The sequence below is a fragment of the Spinacia oleracea genome, chromosome 4 (genome assembly GCF_020520425.1).
Source record: "Spinacia oleracea cultivar Varoflay chromosome 4, BTI_SOV_V1, whole genome shotgun sequence".
Lineage (NCBI taxonomy): Eukaryota > Viridiplantae > Streptophyta > Magnoliopsida > Caryophyllales > Amaranthaceae > Spinacia > Spinacia oleracea.
Window position 1 is genome coordinate 164,872,493 of NC_079490.1, and position 20,243 is coordinate 164,892,735.

Consider the following 20,243-nt stretch of genomic DNA (forward strand, 5'->3'; position numbering starts at 1 on the left):
ATCCTAAACAAAAAGGGTTCATAAAAGATATAGAGAGAAATGTTGAACAAGAGAATAAAACATGCAAGCTACATACGACAAATAATGTACTCGTGAAGAAAATATTGTTAAACCGCAGACCAAACCCAACAAACACATTTTATTGTGGGATAGTTTGATCCATTTGCGCATGTAATGGTGCGATTAGGTTTGGGTTTCGTACCAACATAAAACTGGACAGTGTTCATCCATATCCATCAAATATTAAAAAAAAAAAAAAAACAAAACAAAACAAAACTTGATTGACTCGTTAAGAAGAACCCTACGAACACTTAGGACTTTATCTCTCAGGCTCAACCCTAAATTTCAAACTCCGCCACATCATCTTCTGAGAATCTGAGATGAGCCTTGAATTTTAAAATCAACCTCTAGACTTCCAGCAGTCTTTTAAGTTTTAACACATTGTGACAAAAGTCTGGATAAACACTCCACCCCAGACTAGGGATAATTTTACCTTTATTTGAATGAATGAAATATAAGTTGTTGTCCAAAGCTCAAAACCCCTACAGATTGCTTCTAATTTTGATTGTTATGTGTTCATTCATCAAAATAGATTTGAATCATTAAAAATTATGGATTGAACAACACATTGAAGATCCAACTAGTTAAATTCCATCATGTAAAAAAATTCCACTAGATCAAATGGAATGGATTCGGTTCGTGTGCTAAAAAACCTAAACCAAAAGGGGCCTTAGAATCTAATTTTGAAGCATGAGGATTGAGGACTGATGGTTAAGCCGCAATTGTACATGTTTGAATTCGATAAAGACCCATCGGTCCAATCTAGTTTTTCAGCCTGGCCGAATCTCGAACTTATATGCTCAAATCAATAAATCTTCAGGCTTGATAACAATTTTTGCTATCAAACTAGACCTGACCCGTATCGGACATTGGATAACCCAAAATGGGCAATACTCGAATCATGATAACGAAGTAGATCCGCCCTGTACCGGACATTGGATGACCCAAAATGGGCCCTGAATTTTTCCGGGCATAATGAAATGTTGTTGAATTAGATTAATTTTCGATAGGGCATAAGTTATCCCGATAAGAATTAACTCAGCCCAACTTGTACCTGACTTAAGATTAGCCAACCCAAAATTGACTCGTACTCGAATGGACCAACCCAACCGTACCAGACCTAAGATTCTCCTACCCGAAAATCAAAAATTGACCCATGCCCAAATGAATCAGACGAATATCTCTTCATCCACATATCTCTCGAAATGAATAGACTTAACTCGTAAGCTACACAAACGACTGGTTTACCACCTATTAGGCTAATCAATATGCATTGTGACACTTCCTCCGTTCTGTTTTAGTTTCAGCTTTTACTGTTCAACCAATGATAATTAGTAAATTACTTTAATGCCCCCATTTTTAGATATAATTAGTGGAAAGGATAGGTTATTGAATATTGAATATTGAATATTGAATATTGAATATGGAATACGGATAAGAGTAGTTTGGTAAAATGAAATAGATAAAGTTTTCAAAAAAAAAAAAGGTTATATAAAAAAAAGGATACGGTCCAAAATTAAATATTGTAACTAAAAAAGAATGGATGAAGTAGGATTAGGGCTAAATATGAGTTTGATGTCCAAGCAGACCGAGTTGAGTTTGACAAAAATGGGCTACGCCTACGTCGAGTTAGATATGCTTATTTAAGCCTAGTTTAGAATATCCCTAATTGCTATACCCAGGTACAGCCAAGATGGCTGTACCCCCTGCCCAAAACGACGCGCAGCGTCGTTTGGGTAAAATACCCAGGTACAGCCAACTTGGCTGTACCCCCTGCCATTGTTAGGCGCGTGAATCCCACGCGCGGGTAGTTAATTTTGAAAAAAAAAAATGGCACGTGAGGGTAATAATTTCGCGCAGGAATGGCCTATAAATACAAAAAAAAAAGAGGAAAATCATTTCGAAAACCGTTCAAATTCTCAACACGCAAAAAATTTTCTCTCTCCTCTGCCCACTCTTCTACTTCGTTGTTTTCTCTCTCTTAAAACCGCCATTAAACTTCCTGCAACCACCTCAATCAACTTTCTCTCTCTTCAAACCGCTACTAATCTTCATTATTAAAGCTGAATTTCCACAAAATATCAAGAGAAGAAATCTGTGACTTCTTTTTACTGAAAAAAAAGAGAAAAATGGATGTTCGTGACGAAATTGACATGAACAAGCTTCAAAATCCACCGAAAAGCAAAAAGTAAGTAATTACAATTGATTCTGATGTTTCGATTTTATTTTCGAACTAAAATGAAATCTAATTTTGCTTATTTTCGTTCTATTTCAGAAAAACGAAGATGCCGAAAGAAAAAAAGGAAACGTATGTAATTTAATTTCAGATTTCCAACATGCAACTGTTTTATTACTTAAATATTTGTTTAATTCAGTTATTTTCAGTATTTTTCTTTATAATGTTCAAGTAATTTCATTATAATGGTCAATTTTTTGGTTTATGATGTTAGCAAACCCTAACTTCTGATTTTTTGGCTATAGGACTGGAAGATCTAGTGAAGAGCAAAAAATCGGGAATGCAAAGCAACTAGACATGAAGGAGTAAGTTATTTTAAGTTTTCGTAGATAAATTCATTTTAATTTACATATGTTCAATCAATTTTATGTTAATGTTCAATCGTTTTTAATTTAATGTTCATTTTCGTTGCGTGATGATTTAACCAAACCCTAACTATTGGTTTTTTGATCACAGAACTGGAAAATACGAAATTGAGAAGGAAATTGAAGCTGAAAAGCAAATAGACACATTCCAGTAAGTAATTTTTATGTTTTTGAATATCTATTTCTATTTAATTAGCGAATGTGCCGTTTTTGACATTTGATACAATACAAATACAAATTAATGATACATTGTTCATATTCATAGAGATTTAACAATAATCTTATTGATGATTAAAATTTGGATTGGGAATGTCAATTAATTTAAATATTATTATAATAATGTAAATGTGATGAACTTTTGTCGAGTTTTTCTAATCTTATGTTAGACGTTCAATTTATGTGTAAAATGTTCATATTGTTTAAGCTAGATATTCATTTTGGTCCACTGAGTTTTGTTCATTCCTCTGTAAAATAAATTAAGTCTTTAGAACTCATGATAACTATCTTATGAAAAATGTTCAATTGATTATAGCAGAATATTCAATATCTTTTTGGAAAATGATCATATATTCCAAACTGGATATCCTTTTTGGTCTACTGAGATTTTCTTTAGGAATACTGAATTATTTCGAATGTTATATATATAATTAAAATAATTTGAACATTTGTTCATTCATATGTCCAAAAACTAAATCCAGAAATCATGGTAACTGTCTGTCTCCAAAATGTTCAATATATTTTGATAAAATATTCATTTTCTTTTTATAAAATATTCAATATATTTTGATAGTTCATTTTCTTTTTATAAAATGTTCAATTTTTTTTCTGGAATATATTTTGTTACAGAGTTTTGTTTTGGAATATACTATGAATTATTTCTAGTATTATATTCATAATGGAAATGTTCTTTGTACTAATATTCAATTTTTCTACAGTAAAATTTTAAATCTACACTCATCTGCGAAAAATGTTCAATTTATTTTGCTAAAATATTCAATTCCTTTTTATAAAATGTTCGTTTACTCTGATATACTAAGTTGGTTTAGAAATCTTCAATTATTTCAACTACTATATTCATAATTTCAATGTTTGAACTTTTGTTCATTTCTTCAGTCCTTTTTATTATTAAAACTCATGATAACTGTTTTTATGTTAAATGTTCATTTTGTTTTCATAAAATATTCATTTCTTCAAACTGAATTTTGCTCTGGACACTCATTAGTTATACATTTATAAAATCTAGAGAACAACCACAAAGGTTAATAGTCAAATTTAAGCGAAGACCAACTAAATCCCAGCCAGAGGTTCAGAAAGTATTAAGGTATAAGATAATATCAATTTTTTATTAAATTTGAATGATTTTTAATATTATATAATATAATGTGTGCATTAACATCATATTAATAAAAAATACAGTGAAGGAGATGGGAAGGCATGTACAACTTCTGAGACAGAAGTTCAAAAACCATTGAGGTATAATATAATGTCCATTTTTTACTACATTATGCATGTAATATAAATGTTCTTTTTCTTAAAGTTATTTGTTCAATTGTGTATGGCTTAATATTCATTCATAAATTGAAAGTTTATCTCATCTGCGTTTATGAATTATGTTCAAAAAATTTCCTCCTTGTGTTCAAAGTTTTTATGAATTATGATCAAAAAATTTACTTATTATGTTTAAAGCTTCTCCTATATGTTCAAAGCTTTTCTCCATTGTTCGTTCAAATTTTTTAACCTTTATGTTCTAAGTTTTTAGTCATATGTTCAAAGCCTTTCTTTCTGTTTATATCTCAGTCAAACTATTTGGTTATAATAAAAGCTTTTCTCCATTTTGTTCAAAGTTTTTAACCTTTATGCTCAAAGTTTTTAGTCAAATGTTCAAATTTACCTATTATGTTTAAAACTTTTCTCCATTTTGTTCAAAGTTTATTACCTTTATGTTCAAAGTTTTTACCCTAATGTTCAAGTTTTTAGTCATGGGTTCAAATTTCACAGTATAATATAATGTCCATTTTTAGCTTTTTAAATAATTTTTTATTAATTTTATATAAAATGACTTGTACGTTTACACCTTACTATTCAAATTACAGTGAAGGAGATAAGAAATCTTCGTCAAAATCACAGCCTGAAGTTCAAAAAACATCAAGGTAAAAATTAATATGAATTTTCAATTTAGTTGAATCGTTCATAATTTTTATATAAAATAGCATGTATATTAAAAATATATTATTCAAATAACAGTGAAGAAGATCAAGAAGAGTCTTCAAAATCTTTGGTACAAAGAAAGATTGCTACAAAAAATAGGTAGAATTTGGCATTTTTTTACAATTCATTTTCTTCTGCATATTTGTTCATAATGGTTTCATTGTTTGTTCATTCATTTGGAATTGTTTGTTCTTTATTTTATATGGTTTATTCTTTATTATTGAACGACTCTTTCTTTCTTCTTTATTTGTAACTTTATATATAAATGATATTTTACATACGTTTTCATATATATGATCACACATTTGTCGTTTTAATTTATTGAATTTTTTTTGTTCTTTGTTTATCAGGGGCAACAACTTACTGAAACAACTTTTAGCAAAGAGCATAAAGCAGAACAACAAAAAAAAGGCTGCACAAATGGTAGCTGCAGCTGCTGCTGCTGCAATGGCCAGCAAAGAAGCTGACAAAAGGATAGATACAGCTGCCGTTGCAGCACAAATAGAAGCTGAGAAAATGGCACCTGCAGCTGATGCAGAAGACAAAAGAGTCGCTCAGGAAAAGGCGTCTGCAGCTGAGAAAGAAGCCAAAAGAGTGGCTGAGGAAAAGGCATCTGCAGCTGATGCAGAAGCGAAAAAACTGGATGAGGAGAAGGCGTCTGCAGCTGATGCCCAAAGAGAAGCTGAGCTGAAAGAAGCTGAAAACAAGAGGATCGAGGCTAATAAGAAGAAGGAAGAAGAAGATAAAGCTGAAGCAATGAAGAAGGATTTAGAGGAAAGAAAGAAAGAATATGAAGAAAAAATGAGCCAGCTTATGGCTAAAAACAACAAAGAGTTGATAGAGGAAGCGGAAAGGAAAGAAGCTGAGAGAAAGAAAAGAGAAGATGAGAGAAAGAAAAAAGAAGACGATGATGCCACAAAAGCAATTGCCATGGTGGTTGAAAATGTAAATGCTTCAGAGAGTGAAGCTCAAACCATTGGTGGTAAAGGCACAAAAAGAGGAAAGAAGACAACAGCTACCAAGAAGAACACCATTCTAAGTATTACTATGGATGAAGAACTACAAAAGAAGTTGCACAACATATCAGATTCATACAATCCGAGAAGAAGTACAAGATCAATGGTGAAAGTGCAACAAAATGTTGGTGCTGAAGTAGTTAGCAAAGAAGAATTTGAAGGCAAAGGTAACTATTTACATTGTTCAATCTTATTTCAATAAATATTCAAAATATATTATTATGTAAGTTGTACTTAGTATTTGTTAATAATGTAGATGTTTCTGGAGTTACTTCCAAAGTAACAAATACTCCAAAGAAAAGGAAAGCGGCTGAGAAAGAAGATGAGGATGAGCCTTTGAATGTTGAGATAATAAAAATAAAAAAACAAAAAGGTAAACATATTTACAAAAAAACAGTGTTAAAAAATAATTTAAGATAATTGATAAAATGTTAATATGTTAAATACATTGTAATTTTTTTTACAGGAGTTGAAAAAAAAGCACCTGTTAAGGGAAGAATTCTTCCTCTTAGGAGTGCATTGAAAAGAAATAAGAAAAATGATATTGAAGAAGTGAAAGAAGAACAGAAAACAGGTATTACATTTAACATTGTTCAAAGTTTTTTCAAAGAACGTTCATTTGGTTATCATAAAATGTTATTTTTGTTTGGATAAAAATTCTTTCTGTTTTTATCTCACAGTTATTCAAACTATTTGGTTATATGTTCAAAGTTTTTCTCCATCATGTTCAAAAGTTTTCTATATTAAGTTCAAAGTTTTCTCCATTATATTCAAAGCTTTACTATTTCGTTCAAAGTTTTTGGGTAATATGTTCAAACATTTTTACTATTTTGTTCTGTTCACAGAACTTGCAAAAGTCAATGTTAAAGGAAAAAGGAAAATGAAAAAAAGAAAGGAAGAAGAAGAAGAGGTTCAAGAAGAAGAGGAGTTAGAGGGAAATGATGAAGAAGAGCAAGAAGAGGAGGAAGAACAAAATGAGGAAGAAGAGGAAGAAGAGGAAGAAGATGAGGAAAATGAGGAAGATGAAGAATGGGAAGAAGAAGAAGAAAAAGAACAAAACAAGATGCCAAAAGGTATATTTAGTATACTAAAATATTAAACATTGTATTACATGTTTATCAAAACTTCTTAATTGTATGTTCTTCTCCAACAGAGAAAACAGTACCGGTGAAAGAGAGGTTGGTTCAGTTTGAAAAACAAAGACAAAAAATAGGTAAAATTAAAATTTATTTGTTCTCCATAAAATTAAAAATTCTACAATTGTTATTAAAACTTACTTATACGTGTTCCTTTTCCAGCATCAAAAAGAACAGCAGCAAAAGCAAACCTACCTGCTGAAAGAAAAACAAAAAGGAAAATAACTGATGAAGAATATGAAGTGAAGGAAGAAAATATAGAAAAAGGTAAAATAAACTCTTCCTTTCAACAGTTCCATATGTAAGTATAATAATTGATGTTATTTAAAATGTTCATTTTGTTTATATAAAATGATCAATTTTCTTAAAAAGAATGTTCAATAGTAAAACAAGTAATGTTTAATATATTTAAATAGAATGTTCATAATTACAATACATAATGTTCAAAATTTTGAAATACAATATTCATTATTGAAATAATTAATGTTCTACAAAATTTTGAAATACAATATGCATCATTAATTTTTGGTTTTGTTAATCAGCTTTAATTGTGGAACGGGAGGTTTCCCCTTTGGCGATGATTACCAAAGAAGTTCCTGCAAAAAAGAAACCAAAGAAATCAATTGCTGTTTACAAGGAAAAAGTAGCAGAAGAAGAGGAAGAAAAAACTGGAGTTAGAGGAGGACATGGAAAATTCATCAGTTTCATTTCCATGATGAATGAACAGAAGAAGGAGGCCGTTCGGAATATCGGTCTAGGAGCATTGCTAGATTTCCAGCTACCTACTTCATCCCAACAATTTGTTACATGGCTATGTAACAACTTTGAGGAAAACAGCCAATATCTTTATCTGCCGAAGAATGAGAAAATCCTGATAGAATTTGAGGACGTGAAAAAGATATATGGCCTTCCTAGCGGTGAAGTAGACATAGTTGAGGCAAAGTCTGACAAGGCTAGTGAAGAGTTTTCTGCATTCATGGCAAGGTAAATGATCTTAAATCTATACTTATATTTTCAATATATTATAGACTTCAAAAATCTAACTGCATTATGCATGTACTACAAATGTTCTTTTTCTTAAAGTTATTTGTTCAATTGTGTATGGCTTAATATACATTCAGAATTTGAAAGTTTTACTACAATTATAATGAGAAAAAGTTTTTTCTGTGTTTCTCATAGAATTATTCATAGTTTTTCCTTCTTATGTTCAAAGTTTTTATCAATTATGTTCAAAAAATTTCCCTAATATGTTTAAAGCTTCTCCAATATGTTCAAACCTTTTCTCCATTATGTTCAAAGTTTTTTTCCTTTATGTTCAAAGTTTTTAGTCTTATGTTCAAAATGTTTTCCTTAATTAAATTTTGTTCATTAACAAAAACAGATGGAAGAAGACAGTAATACATGAAAAGTGGAAACCTAAATAAATTTTGTTCATATTTATTAAATTTTGTTTTTCTTAATTAAATTTTGTTCATATGTCTATGCTTGTTCTTTTTCTATAACCCTGATTCATATAATTGTTCATAATTGTTCATAGTTGTTGTTGAGTTTGTTCTTTCTTTTTATATTGGTTGTTCTTTCTGTTTGGGAATGTTTATCTTAATTAAATTTTGCTCATTTAAATAAACAGTTGGAAAAAGATCTTTGGGAATAAGGTCCCATCAGTTCAGAAAATTTTAAATTACTACAGTCAAGAAGACCAAATTGAGGCTGGACCGGATGCAAATTTCATTACAAGCTTCTTGGTGGTCACTGTCAACACGTTGATCAAGAGCACGTTGTCAAACCAAGCATACTTCAAATTTTTGTTCTCAATGATGAATCATGAGCAGATCCGGAACTTGAATTGGTGCAAGTATGTGTGGGAGGCACTGCTCTCAACTACTGCACAGTATAAGAAAAACCTGAAACAAAAGGACAAAGCAACATTTTTCACAGGACCATTGCCGTTATTGACGGTATAACTTCATTTACACCTTCTAAATTGATGATTTTAATGTACTTGATCAATCTTAGGGATTTTCTAACACTTATACTTTGTATGTCAGATTTTCTATTTTGACAGAGTTCAAAGAATGAACTTTTTTCCTCCAAGACGAATTCCACTTGTGTCCTGCTGGACAAAGGAAATAGGACACAAACGGAATAAATTGGAGGAAAGTGGCTTTGGATTGGGGAAGGTGTTACCCAAAATCAATATTGAAGAAAAACAAACTCGCAAGGTATTATTAAATACATCAAATTCTAATAGATTAAATTTAATTCTTCTGCCAAATATAAATATGGGTAATATTAATTTTATGTTCCTTCCTTTAATATGTTAAATAATATTTTTAGAACATATATAAATAAATGCTCATAACCCTTTGCTTAAATGTTCTTTATTTTTGCATATAATGTTCATACCTCTCTAAGACATATCATAACATAACATAATGAAGAATTTGTGCAATATATAAAGATAAAATGTTCAAACTTCTTTAGTTATTTATTCAAACTGTATCAATAAATGATAAAAAATAAGTGTTCAAGCCTATTTATTTATATATTGTATATGTGCACAAGTGTCATTCAGTATATATAGTTGTTCATACTTCTACTTTTAAATGTTCAAACTGAAACACCTAAAAGTTTACTATTCCCTAATATATGTCAATGGGTTTTAAAACACAGGAGTTTATGGATGAGTTTGTCGGTATAATTCAAGCTGTTGGTGACAATTTGTCAAAGCTTTCTGATTCACTGAAGAAGGCGCAAGAATTCTTCCCAGGAAATGAGTTGGTATCTAAAGTGGAAGAGTTCTTGTCAAAAATGGCAAAAGAACCATCATTAAGCCAAGATGAGTGGTCTGATGACTTCATTAAGGCTCTGTTGGAAAAAGAAAAGGAGTTGTTGGATGCAATTGAGCTGGAGAAAAACAAAGCAAAAAAGGATAAGCAGAGATATGAGTATGATATCAAGAATGCATTCGACTTGGGACTTTCACCATCACCGATAATAGATGATGACAAGTTGAAACGTGAGAAAGCTGGTACATCCACCTCTACGCCAAATTTGTCACTTGAAGAAATAGATGAATCTTTGGCTTCTGCTATGCTGAATCTAAAACAAAGAAGGGAGGAAGAGAAAAAAGAAAATGAAATTGCAAAAGCTAAGAAAATGATGCAAGCAGAATCAGAAGTGAGTGAACCAGCTTCAGAAAAACCAAAAACAACAGTGGAGGAGATTGTTGTACAAGAAGAGAAGATTGTGAGCTCGGATGAAGCTACAGTGGAGCCTGAGTTGCATGTATCAGAAATGATGCCTGTAACTAATGTAATTGAAGAGGAGCCTGCACCAGAAGTGAGAAATGAAGAGGTTTCTGCACCACAAGTGATTGAGAAGAAGGTTACACCAGATGGGGTCGAGGAGCAGCCTGCAAAAAATAAGAAAAATGAAAGTGCTAAACCACAAGTGGTTGAGAACACGGTTGCACAACAAATGGTTGAGGAGCCAGCAGAACCTCATACTCCTACACAGTCGCAGGTGCAACAACCAGTGGAAGCTGAACTATCTGTTGGTGCAGAACAATCTTCTCTTCCTTCACCAAAAACTCCATTGAATGAAGTCTCAATATCAACATTAATTTCAAGCACAAAAACAGATTTGAAATTGGACGAAATTTTTGAAGACAAAGGAGAAAAAGAAGATGAAGGAGAAGGGTAAATTTTAACTGTATTAAAACTGAATTAGTTTTTGTGAAACTTTGGTTATATTATGAAAACTATTTTAAAGACATAATAATGTTTTGGTTATTTAAAATGTCATAATAATATGTCATACTCTTCTAGTTTTTGTTCTATCCTTTTCAAACCTGTTAAATTTTTTTGGATCATTCTTTTTGAATGTTATGTTCTTTCTTTTTGTACCTTTTGTTCATTCTTTTTACTTTATATGTTCATACTCTTAATCTTATATGTTCATACTCTTAATCTTATATGTTCATTTTATAATTATGTTGATTTTTTGTTAAATTTTTGGTACTCTTAATCTTATATGTTCATATTATTAATCTTATATGTTCAATTTATAATTATGTTGATTTTTTGTTAATTTTTTTGTATATACAGAAATGAGAAAGGTGACAAAGGAAAAAGACCTCAAAGGATTCACAAACTACCGGCTGCCTTCTCTTCTCCATATTTGGTCAAGTATCGAGACTTGTTCAAAAATCTGGACACAATGCATCAAAGCCTAGCAGATTATGTCTTAAGTGGTCAGGACAACAGGTATTTTCTTTAATTTCACGTAAAAATAATTTAAAATTTAAATTCTTATACTTCCTCCTAATTTACTTCCTGTTTGTAGTGAGGTTCTTTATTTTGATGGATACAACTACATCAATAGAGAGGACATGAAAACACTGGTTGATGAAGTGGAAGTGGTTGACTGTGTGATTGATTCATGGTCAAAGTATCTAAATGCAAAGGGCCATAAAGATAAACTCTTCCTTTCAACAGTTCCATATGTAAGTATAATAATTGATGTTATTTAAAATGTTCATTTTGTTTATATAAAATGATCAATTTTCTTAAAAAGAATGTTCAATATTAAAACAAGTAATGTTTAATATATTTAAATAGAATGTTCATAATTACAATACATAATGTTCAAAATTTTGAAATACAATATTCATTATTGAAATAATTAATGTTCTACAAAATTAAGATAAAAATTACAAATGATTAAATTGAAATTTTCATTATCATTGTAACTAATTTTACATATATTTATAATTGAATGTTGATTATGTTTAAATGCAGCATATTATGTGTACAAACAAGGTGTGTCCAGCAGGATCCTCCTACGAAAAAAGGCTTGAGGATTTTAACAGAAGGGTTAACGAAGAACTGGTTAACTATAATTTCAAAAACATTCATCAATTTAAACAGGTAAACCTATATAACTACTAACCCATTCTTCAAACTTTAATGTTCATTTTAATGTTTGTAATTTGTTCATTGTTTTTAAGTTAAATAATTACCTCTTTTTCAGATATTCATCCCTGTTCTTGCTGCAAAACACTTCTATCTCCTAGTCATCAACCATTACAATGCAACTGTGGATGTAATTGACAACAGGCCTCTACCAAGAAATGTAAAATTTGAGGATAAATATGAGGGACACCCAGAAGTTGTGGTAAGAAATAAATCATTCATAAAATGTATATTTGAAACATCGTAGATAATTATCTTACATTTATGAACATAAATTCCAGTTGGATGCTTTTGCAAAATATATGGGCACATTTGGATATGAGGTAGAACCAATGCAAAAGTATGAAATGAATTTGGTCAAGATGAAATGGAGAAGCATGAAAGACTATACAAACTGCGGTGTGTATGTCATGAAGCACATGGAGACCTATACTGGTGATCCAGAACATGAATGGATATGTGACTTGAAGGCAAATGATGTAAGTTGAATTTTGTTCATTCTTCTTTTGTATTTTGTTCATTTATTTTTATTGTTTTGGTCTTTTCTGTTTTATTGTTCTGCCTGTTGAATTTCTTTTATATTCCTCAAATTTATAATTTAATATTTGGATTTTATAAAACATTTTTAATTTTTTTATTTTTATTTTTGATATACAGACAAATCAAATAAGGAAGCTTCGTGTCACTTTCTGTGGTCTCCTAATGCTTTCAAAGCAAAATGAAATGCATGAGTCAAACATAAATGAAGCATGGAGGAGTTAATGAAAAATTAAGCAGATAGTATTTCAAGGTTAACAAACAATAGATAGATTTTTAGTACAATGTAAAGACAATATTTTGGTATTTTGGTGGTTTGTTCAAAAACATATAACTTGGTGTTCATTTCCTTTATGTTTAATATTCAGTTTCCTTTGCTGTAGAAAATCCAATGCACAAACAAATACTCCAAATCAATAATGCATACAAAATAAATGTTTTTTAACTGCTTGATTGATGAAAGTTACATATAATGATTAATATCGTTAAACAATGTTCATTGTAAAAATAGGTAATAATCAATATGATTCATACAACGTTCAATTATAAATTTACTGATATTTATTGTATTTCAATAAAATGTTCATTATTAAAATACTTAATGCTCAAAATTTTCATATAGAATATTCACTTTGAAATACGTATTGTTCAAAACCTTTAAAGAAAACACATTAACAAATACGTATTGTTCAAAATCAAGTGAACAAAAGTAGATAATGTTGAATATATTTGATTAAAATGTTCATAAATTTCAGAAGGATGCCTTAAAAAAAAAAAAAAAAATTCAAACATAAAATATTATGAAAAAAGGTGATGTTCAAAATGTTTGACCTCAATGTTCATTCTATTAAAACTAAATGATCAAACAGAAAAAGAGCACGTACTACTTGAACTAAATGTTCATTCTATTAAAACTATATGTTCAAAATGTTTGAACTCAATGTTCATTCTATTAAAACTAAATGTTCAACTCAATAATCAACAGTTACTAAATCATTGACTTTTAATGGCTTCTTCAGCAGCCATTGATTCATCAAAAAGAGCTAAGAAAGCATCATACTTAAATTTCAAATAAGCTTGATCATTAGCAGATTGATGAGATCCTTTAATACCCAACGGAGGTTTAGTAACCAATGAAACTTGAGGTCCTTGAACCTTAGATCCAACTTGAGTAATTTTTTCAGCCTGAATAGATCCGTGAACTGTAGGTACTACTTGAATAATTTCTGAAGCATGCATAGGTCGTTGAACTTTAGCTTCAGTACAAGATGGAGCTTTAGTAACAGATGAAACTTTAGTAAGCATCGGTGTTGGTGAAAGTCCCAAGTCAAATGCACTCTTGATATTATACTCAAATCTCTGCTGATCCTTTTTTGCTTTAGTGGCTGATGTTCCTTTAGTAGCCAATGGTGCTTTATTAACCGATGGTGCTTTAGTAGCCGATGGTGCTTTATTAACCGATGGTGCTTTAGTAGCCGATGGTGCTTTAGTAGCCGATGGTGCTTTAGTAGCCAATGGTGCTTTAACTTTTGTACATGCATCGGTTTTAGTACTTCCATGAACATATGAATCATTTGATGTTTCATTTGTTGAATTGTTTTCCTAAAATTGACACAAAATGTAAAGACATTCAAAAACAGAAATTTAAATATTCACTTTAAAGAATTAAATATTAATATCTACCTTGTCCGATGATTCTACATTTTTATCAACAGCTGCACCTCTTCTAAAATATTTTGGAGGTGGCTTTGGAAAAGAAGCATCAACCTGAAATAATATAGTGATCATTTATCAAGTAAATGTTACTATATTTATAACTAAATGTTCAAACTTCGCAAGAAAAAAAACCTGAAATAGTGATGGATCTAGTACAACTAGATCAGATGAGTCACTAAGAGAATTAGAAAAAATCACAGGAGCACCAACTTCATCCAACTCCTGCAAAAACCAAGCAAAAAAAAAAAAAAAAAAAACAAAAATGTTCAATTAGTTATAAGCAAATGATCAGTTTATAAAACATATATGTTCAATATTAATAAATATTTACCATGACTGCAGATTGAGCCTTAAACCTTGTTGCATCTGTAAATTTTGCTTTCCTCCTCCTCCAATTCCCTTTAGCTTTATTGTAGATTTTCTCAACTGTACCCTTCAATCTGTCATTCCTCTCACCTTTTTTCCTTAAATTCTGTGGGTTTTTTACTAACGGCACAAAGATATCTTCACCCTCTTTAGGATCAGAAAAATCAATAGTACCCCTAATACTCTCCACTTTTTCTTTTAAAAGACCAAAGGCAGAATCAACCTCAGCCCTAGCTTGAAGAGAATCTTGACTAGACATAACAAGCTTAACAAAATTCCTAAGGGTTTGTGCCCTCCAAACAGAAGCCGCAACTATATTAGACTTTTCCCCATCATCTTCAACCAAATGACTGCACATAGCCGCTTTTGTCCACCTCTTCAATATATAAAGATTGGGAATCTCTGGGACACAATGCACATGATAAACACGAAGCGCATGAGAACATAAAAAACCCATTTCAGTAAAGTACTGACAAGTACAATCCACTGCAAAAGTCTCTTGGTTAAACCGAACTTCATGTTTAATCAAGTCTTTTTTAGGCCTCCACACATAATAACTTTTCTCTATAGCTGTGTTTCCACGTATTTCTTCTTGAGAACATGCCATCCCTTTAAGAAATTGTTCTTCAAACAAAACATATGCTTCTATAGTGTAAATCTTTCTCGCATGAAGAAGAATTCCGCAATTTGCAGCTGCAACTTCTGGTCTACCTTTCCAATTTCTGTAGTCATGACCATTCTCTTTGCTCCTCCAATCAGAAATAACATCCAAAAAAACATGATAAAAATCACATAACCCTTGTGTCTTATCAAGTCGATGGGAAACTGACTTGTTGGTAGTTTCACATCGCTGTGATGATAACACACCACCAGACCAATAATTCTTAGAATAAGCAGGACACCACATCTCTCTAATTGTATATAAATTCTTCAACCATGGATTTTCAACGCATTTATAGTGAGTCAACATTCTGAAAAACAAAATGTTCAATATAAAAATCAAATTTGTTCATCGGAATATACCTATTTGATCAAAGTCGATCAGAAAGCATATAACTTAGTAATAACATGAAATTCCTAAATGTTCATTTGTTTGTAAGTAGATGTTCATAAGGTTACAAGTACATATTATTTATTAATTAAAAGTAAATAAGTAATCCAAATTAATTACCTTGGCCAATGATATTCAAACTCAGCAGCAGTTTCACAATACTTCAGAAGATAATTGAATATGTCAGAAAAACCATCTAAAGCTCTATACTGCCCAATATGCTTCTTTGAATTTTCCCCAATATGCCACGTACATAATCTATGTCTAGCATCTGGAAAAACATTCCTTATCCCAGCAGCAATGGATGGAGCTTGGTCTGTCATAATGGTTATTGGGGGATTTCCACCCATGGATGTAAGGAAAGTTTGAAAAAGCCAATTAAAAGATTCGGTTTTTTCATTGATAACAAAACCCATTCCAAACATAACATTATTAGAATGATGGTTCATACCAACAAAAGGAGCACAAATCATATCATATTTATTGGTCCTATAAGTAGTATCAAAAACCAATAAATCCCCAAAATAATCATAATCTCTCTTCATCCGACCATCACGCCAAAAGAAACTTAAAAGTCCCTCTTCTTCACTAAGCTCAAAGTCATAATAAAAACCTTCTTCACTAGAATTTCTCTGAGCAAAATACTTGATTAACTGATGACAGTCATGACCTTCAAGTTTATTAGCTTTTGCACGTGATAAAGCATTATAAGCATCACTAGCTGTAAAACCGACCATAGGTGATCCGCCTACTTCTTTCCTCAAAACCCTCAAGGTATCAGACACTTTAACACCACTAGCTTTTAAAGTAGACATAAAGTAAAGAGCCTCCTTACTAACCTTCCTTTGTGATCTTATCAAATGCCTCTTATTTAGAGGAACCATAGCATGATTATGAATCATATTATGATTCACAACCGTCCATACACCATCTTTACCAATAGAAAACTGAACAAAAGCAGTACACCCAGTACGCGTATCCAATCTAGCATAAGACCTTGTTCTCTTCCTTTTTTCATCTTTAACCCCTTCACAGCTACACAAGAACCGTTTCATAGTATAAAATTCACTGTTTTGACGCTTCCGACCTTTCCCAACCCTAATACCAAAACCTTTACTAAAAGCATATTCATTATACAAATCATAAGCTTCGTCTTCATTTTTAACTTCCTTCATCATTAACATAGATTCTGACCCTTCAACAAAAACACTTACTTCCTTATTCACTGCGAAAGGAAGAAATGTTCAATGTTAAACTAGTGATTGTTCAATGTTAAAATAGTGAATGATCAATTTCAATAATAACTAACAATGGAAAATTGAAATGTTCAATATCCTTAAATAAAATATTCAATATTAAAATAGTAATGTTAAAAATAGAATGTCCATTGCTTAATTAGGTGTTGTTCAATGTACTTAAATAAAATGGTAATTACGAACATAGGTAATATTCAAAATCATTAAATAAAATGTTCATTATAAATTATAAATAATGATAAAATACTTGAATTAAATGTTCATTGTAACATAGGTAATGATCAATAACTCTTAATAGAAAGTTCAATATAATACAATACAATGTTCATTATCTAAATAAAAAATATTCAATATATTTTAATGCAATGTTCATTACTAATATACGTAACATTCAAAGTCATTCAATAAAATGTTCATTATTGTTGTAGACAATGTTCAATTTCCTTGAACTGAATATTCATATATTTGTTAAGAATGTTATAAGTAAACAATGACGATATTTTCTTTTGGGACAGAACAATTCAAAAATTCATAACATAATATGTATTTTATCAAAATATATAATGTTCATAAGATCTGAGGTAAAAATTCATTAACATTATATACATTGATAATAAATAAAATTATGAATAAAAATCGAACAAAAAATAACGTACAATTGCAAAAAAATAAGAAAATCTGCAGAAAACAAAAACAAAGAAACAAATCAAAATCGAAATATCCAGCGAAAACACGAAAAATAACAAAATTCTAAACACATTTTATCCAAAATCAAAATATAAAATCGAAAACAATCAAAACCAAAAACATTGAAATCAAAACAAATAAATGAAAATAATAAAAATATAAACTTACGTTCTGACATCAATGTACTTAAAATTCCAGAATTAGATTCGAAAAGAGCTTCAGAATTTTCCATAACTGCGAGATCCATGGAAACAGAGGAGAGAGAAAATAGGAGAGAAAAAATCGAAATAAACCCTAAGAACAAGATATATCGCAACTTGAAGAAGAAGAAACAAAAAATTAAAGAGTTGTCTAACTTAGGAAACTCAGGAAGGGGATAAAAATACGCTGAACGACGTCGTTTTCGGGGGGGTACAGCCAGCGCTGGCTGTACCCGCATCACACGACGTCGTTTGATTAGGGGTACAGCCAGCTTGGCTGTACCCGAGGGCAGCCAAAAAATTGCGTAGTTTAGATATTGGCTTTTGGGCCACTTGTTTTGATTCTCACGCGGCAGTATATGTACGTTTAAGTCTTAAGGGACATGTGAAAGTCGATGATTTAAAATTTGCATGAAAATACATTAATAAGTTACCATATGATAATCCTAAGGAAAATTTGTAATTATTAATCCAACCTTTGCCCGGTTTTCTTTAATTAAGCCTATCTATGCGATATTTTTAAATAATCCAACATTTATGACCTAACTACTATTATTAAGCCTGGATGACCGGTTACCTGCTACAAAGTCAAGGAAAAATTGTAATTATTAATCCAACCTTTGCCCGATTTTCTTTAATTAAGCCTACCTATGCAATATTTCTAAATAATCCAACCTTTATGACCCAACTACTATTATTAAGCCTGGATGACCGATTACCTGCTACAAAGTCAACGTTAAAAACGTTGACAACCTAAAGTTGGTTTCCCTGCTAAAATATTGGACACGTCATCATCACTTGCCACCTAAACAAGGATTTCATTTTTTTTTCTTCAAAAAACCCTTAACCCTTCTCTTCTTTGTACCGTGTTTCAATTCCTCTCTCCTCCATTACTGCTGCTTCAACCACAATTGTACTGTTTCATGACATCATCAGCGATTTTCTTGTGGAAATAGGTGATTTCATCCACGCGCATTCAAATTTCGTCTCCAAAATCGTACAATTGAAGTTGAACTTACGAACCTTAGCGTTTTTGTTCCTGTTTTGGTAAATTTTGAATTTTGGGTTTCCTTGATGGTCAGTTCGTAAAAACCCGAGCTGTTGCAATAATATATATATTTTTTTATGTTGTGGGATGTTGGTTATTGTGGTCTTGTTGAAAATTTAGAAAGAAAAAAACCTTGAATTTGAAGAAGATCCAGATCCAACAGGCAATTGCTTTACCCCAGCCATAACAATTGCTGATTATTTTTGATGAACTTCGAATGGAGAGGTATGAGGGATCGACAATGGTGGAGAAGAGGTAGAAGAGAAATAATGGAGAGGAGTTTAGAGATGAAGCAGAAAATCGCAGAGGAGAGAGGAACGAAAATTAAAATAGCAATTAAAGAAAATAAGGGGGGGAAAATTATAATTGTTATATGCCACGTACGGGTGAATACCGCCTATAGCAGGTTAGTAATTTGTTAGGCTTAATAATAGTAGTTGGGTCATAAAGGTTTGATTATTTAGAAATATCGCATAGGTAGGCTTAATTAAAAAAAATCGGGCAAAGGTTGGATTAATAATTACAAATTTTCCTAATCCTAAAGCGCTTAGAGCTTTTAATTTGAGGGAAAGACATAAATAATTTTAAAGATCACTTGAGGTTAGCATGAGTGGTTAAGAGTTTCTTGCTCATTAATCAAGGTTTCGGGTTCGAGCGTTTGGTATGGAAAAAAACTTCAACTGAGAGGGATTTTCGCATTCTGCCCATCGAATTATCCATGCAAACTCCCGCAAGAGATTAGGCCACTCGCCGAAGGCGGTGAAAATTACTCGTTGTAGAACAAAAAAAAAAGTTAATAATCCTAGATCACTTGATCTTAATTATGGGGATAGGGAGAAAATAAATTCTTTCTTTTTTGTAATGCTAGATTGGGGTAGGAAGAAAATTAAATTCTTTCTTTTTTGTTGTGGGAATGGATGATTAAGGGTTGTTATGGATGGGAGGGAATACACAAATTATTGACCATTATGCCAATACCTTGTAAGCACTTGTCTTTTCATTGGAAAGTGCAGAAAATGCTTATGATTGGCCGTGATTTAGGGCCAAATCCTAATTGTGATGTTGAGTGCTTTGTAATAAGGATTTAAGGATCGAGTAGTAATTTAGTACCTGGTATAACCTTTATAATTTTCAGAGATCTTTATATACACTTGTAATCCTTTGGGAAGTGACATGTGACACAGTAATATCATATAAAGGGCGTAACATTCATCGTATTGGGTATAAAAATGGAATACCGTAATTAAGCGGGAGTAGGGGTGTTAATGGTTAAGGAGTCGAGTCGAAACCGAGCTTTTAGAGGTTCAGCTCGAGCTCAAAGCTCATAAGCTCAGGCTCGGCTCGAGCTTGAAGCTCGTCGAGTTTGGAAAATTAAGCTCGAGCTC

At 31.3% G+C, this 20,243-nt stretch overlaps 1 protein-coding gene across 1 annotated transcript; it reads left to right on the forward strand.

Annotated features, from left to right (window-relative positions):
* Positions 1-1,908: 1,908 nt before the first annotated feature.
* LOC130471773 (uncharacterized) lies at positions 1,909-12,985 on the forward strand. Its single transcript, XM_056842068.1, has 23 exons — positions 1,909-2,248; positions 2,336-2,368; positions 2,542-2,601; positions 2,753-2,812; positions 4,078-4,134; positions 4,755-4,811; positions 4,906-4,968; positions 5,220-6,052; positions 6,142-6,258; positions 6,352-6,459; positions 6,731-6,958; positions 7,039-7,098; positions 7,184-7,288; positions 7,564-8,005; positions 8,652-8,979; positions 9,070-9,243; positions 9,695-10,722; positions 11,131-11,289; positions 11,369-11,528; positions 11,824-11,952; positions 12,056-12,199; positions 12,279-12,476; positions 12,655-12,985. Exons 1-23 carry the CDS (start codon positions 2,190-2,192, stop codon positions 12,757-12,759), a joined length of 4,707 nt encoding a protein of 1,568 aa, XP_056698046.1. The 5' UTR covers positions 1,909-2,189; the 3' UTR covers positions 12,760-12,985.
* The last annotated feature ends 7,258 nt before the right edge of the window (positions 12,986-20,243 follow it).

What these genes read in the sequence shown, in the direction of transcription:
- LOC130471773 (XM_056842068.1), top strand. Translation starts at nt 2,190, where the DNA reads ATGGATGTTCGTGACGAAATTGACATGAACAAGCTTCAAAATCCACCG. An exon ending in GAAGTTCAAAAAACATCAAG is followed by an intron (nt 4,812 to 4,905) that starts GTAAAAATTAAT and finishes TTCAAATAACAG; the next exon opens with TGAAGAAGATCAAGAAGAGT. An exon ending in ACATTCATCAATTTAAACAG is followed by an intron (nt 11,953 to 12,055) that starts GTAAACCTATAT and finishes CCTCTTTTTCAG; the next exon opens with ATATTCATCCCTGTTCTTGC.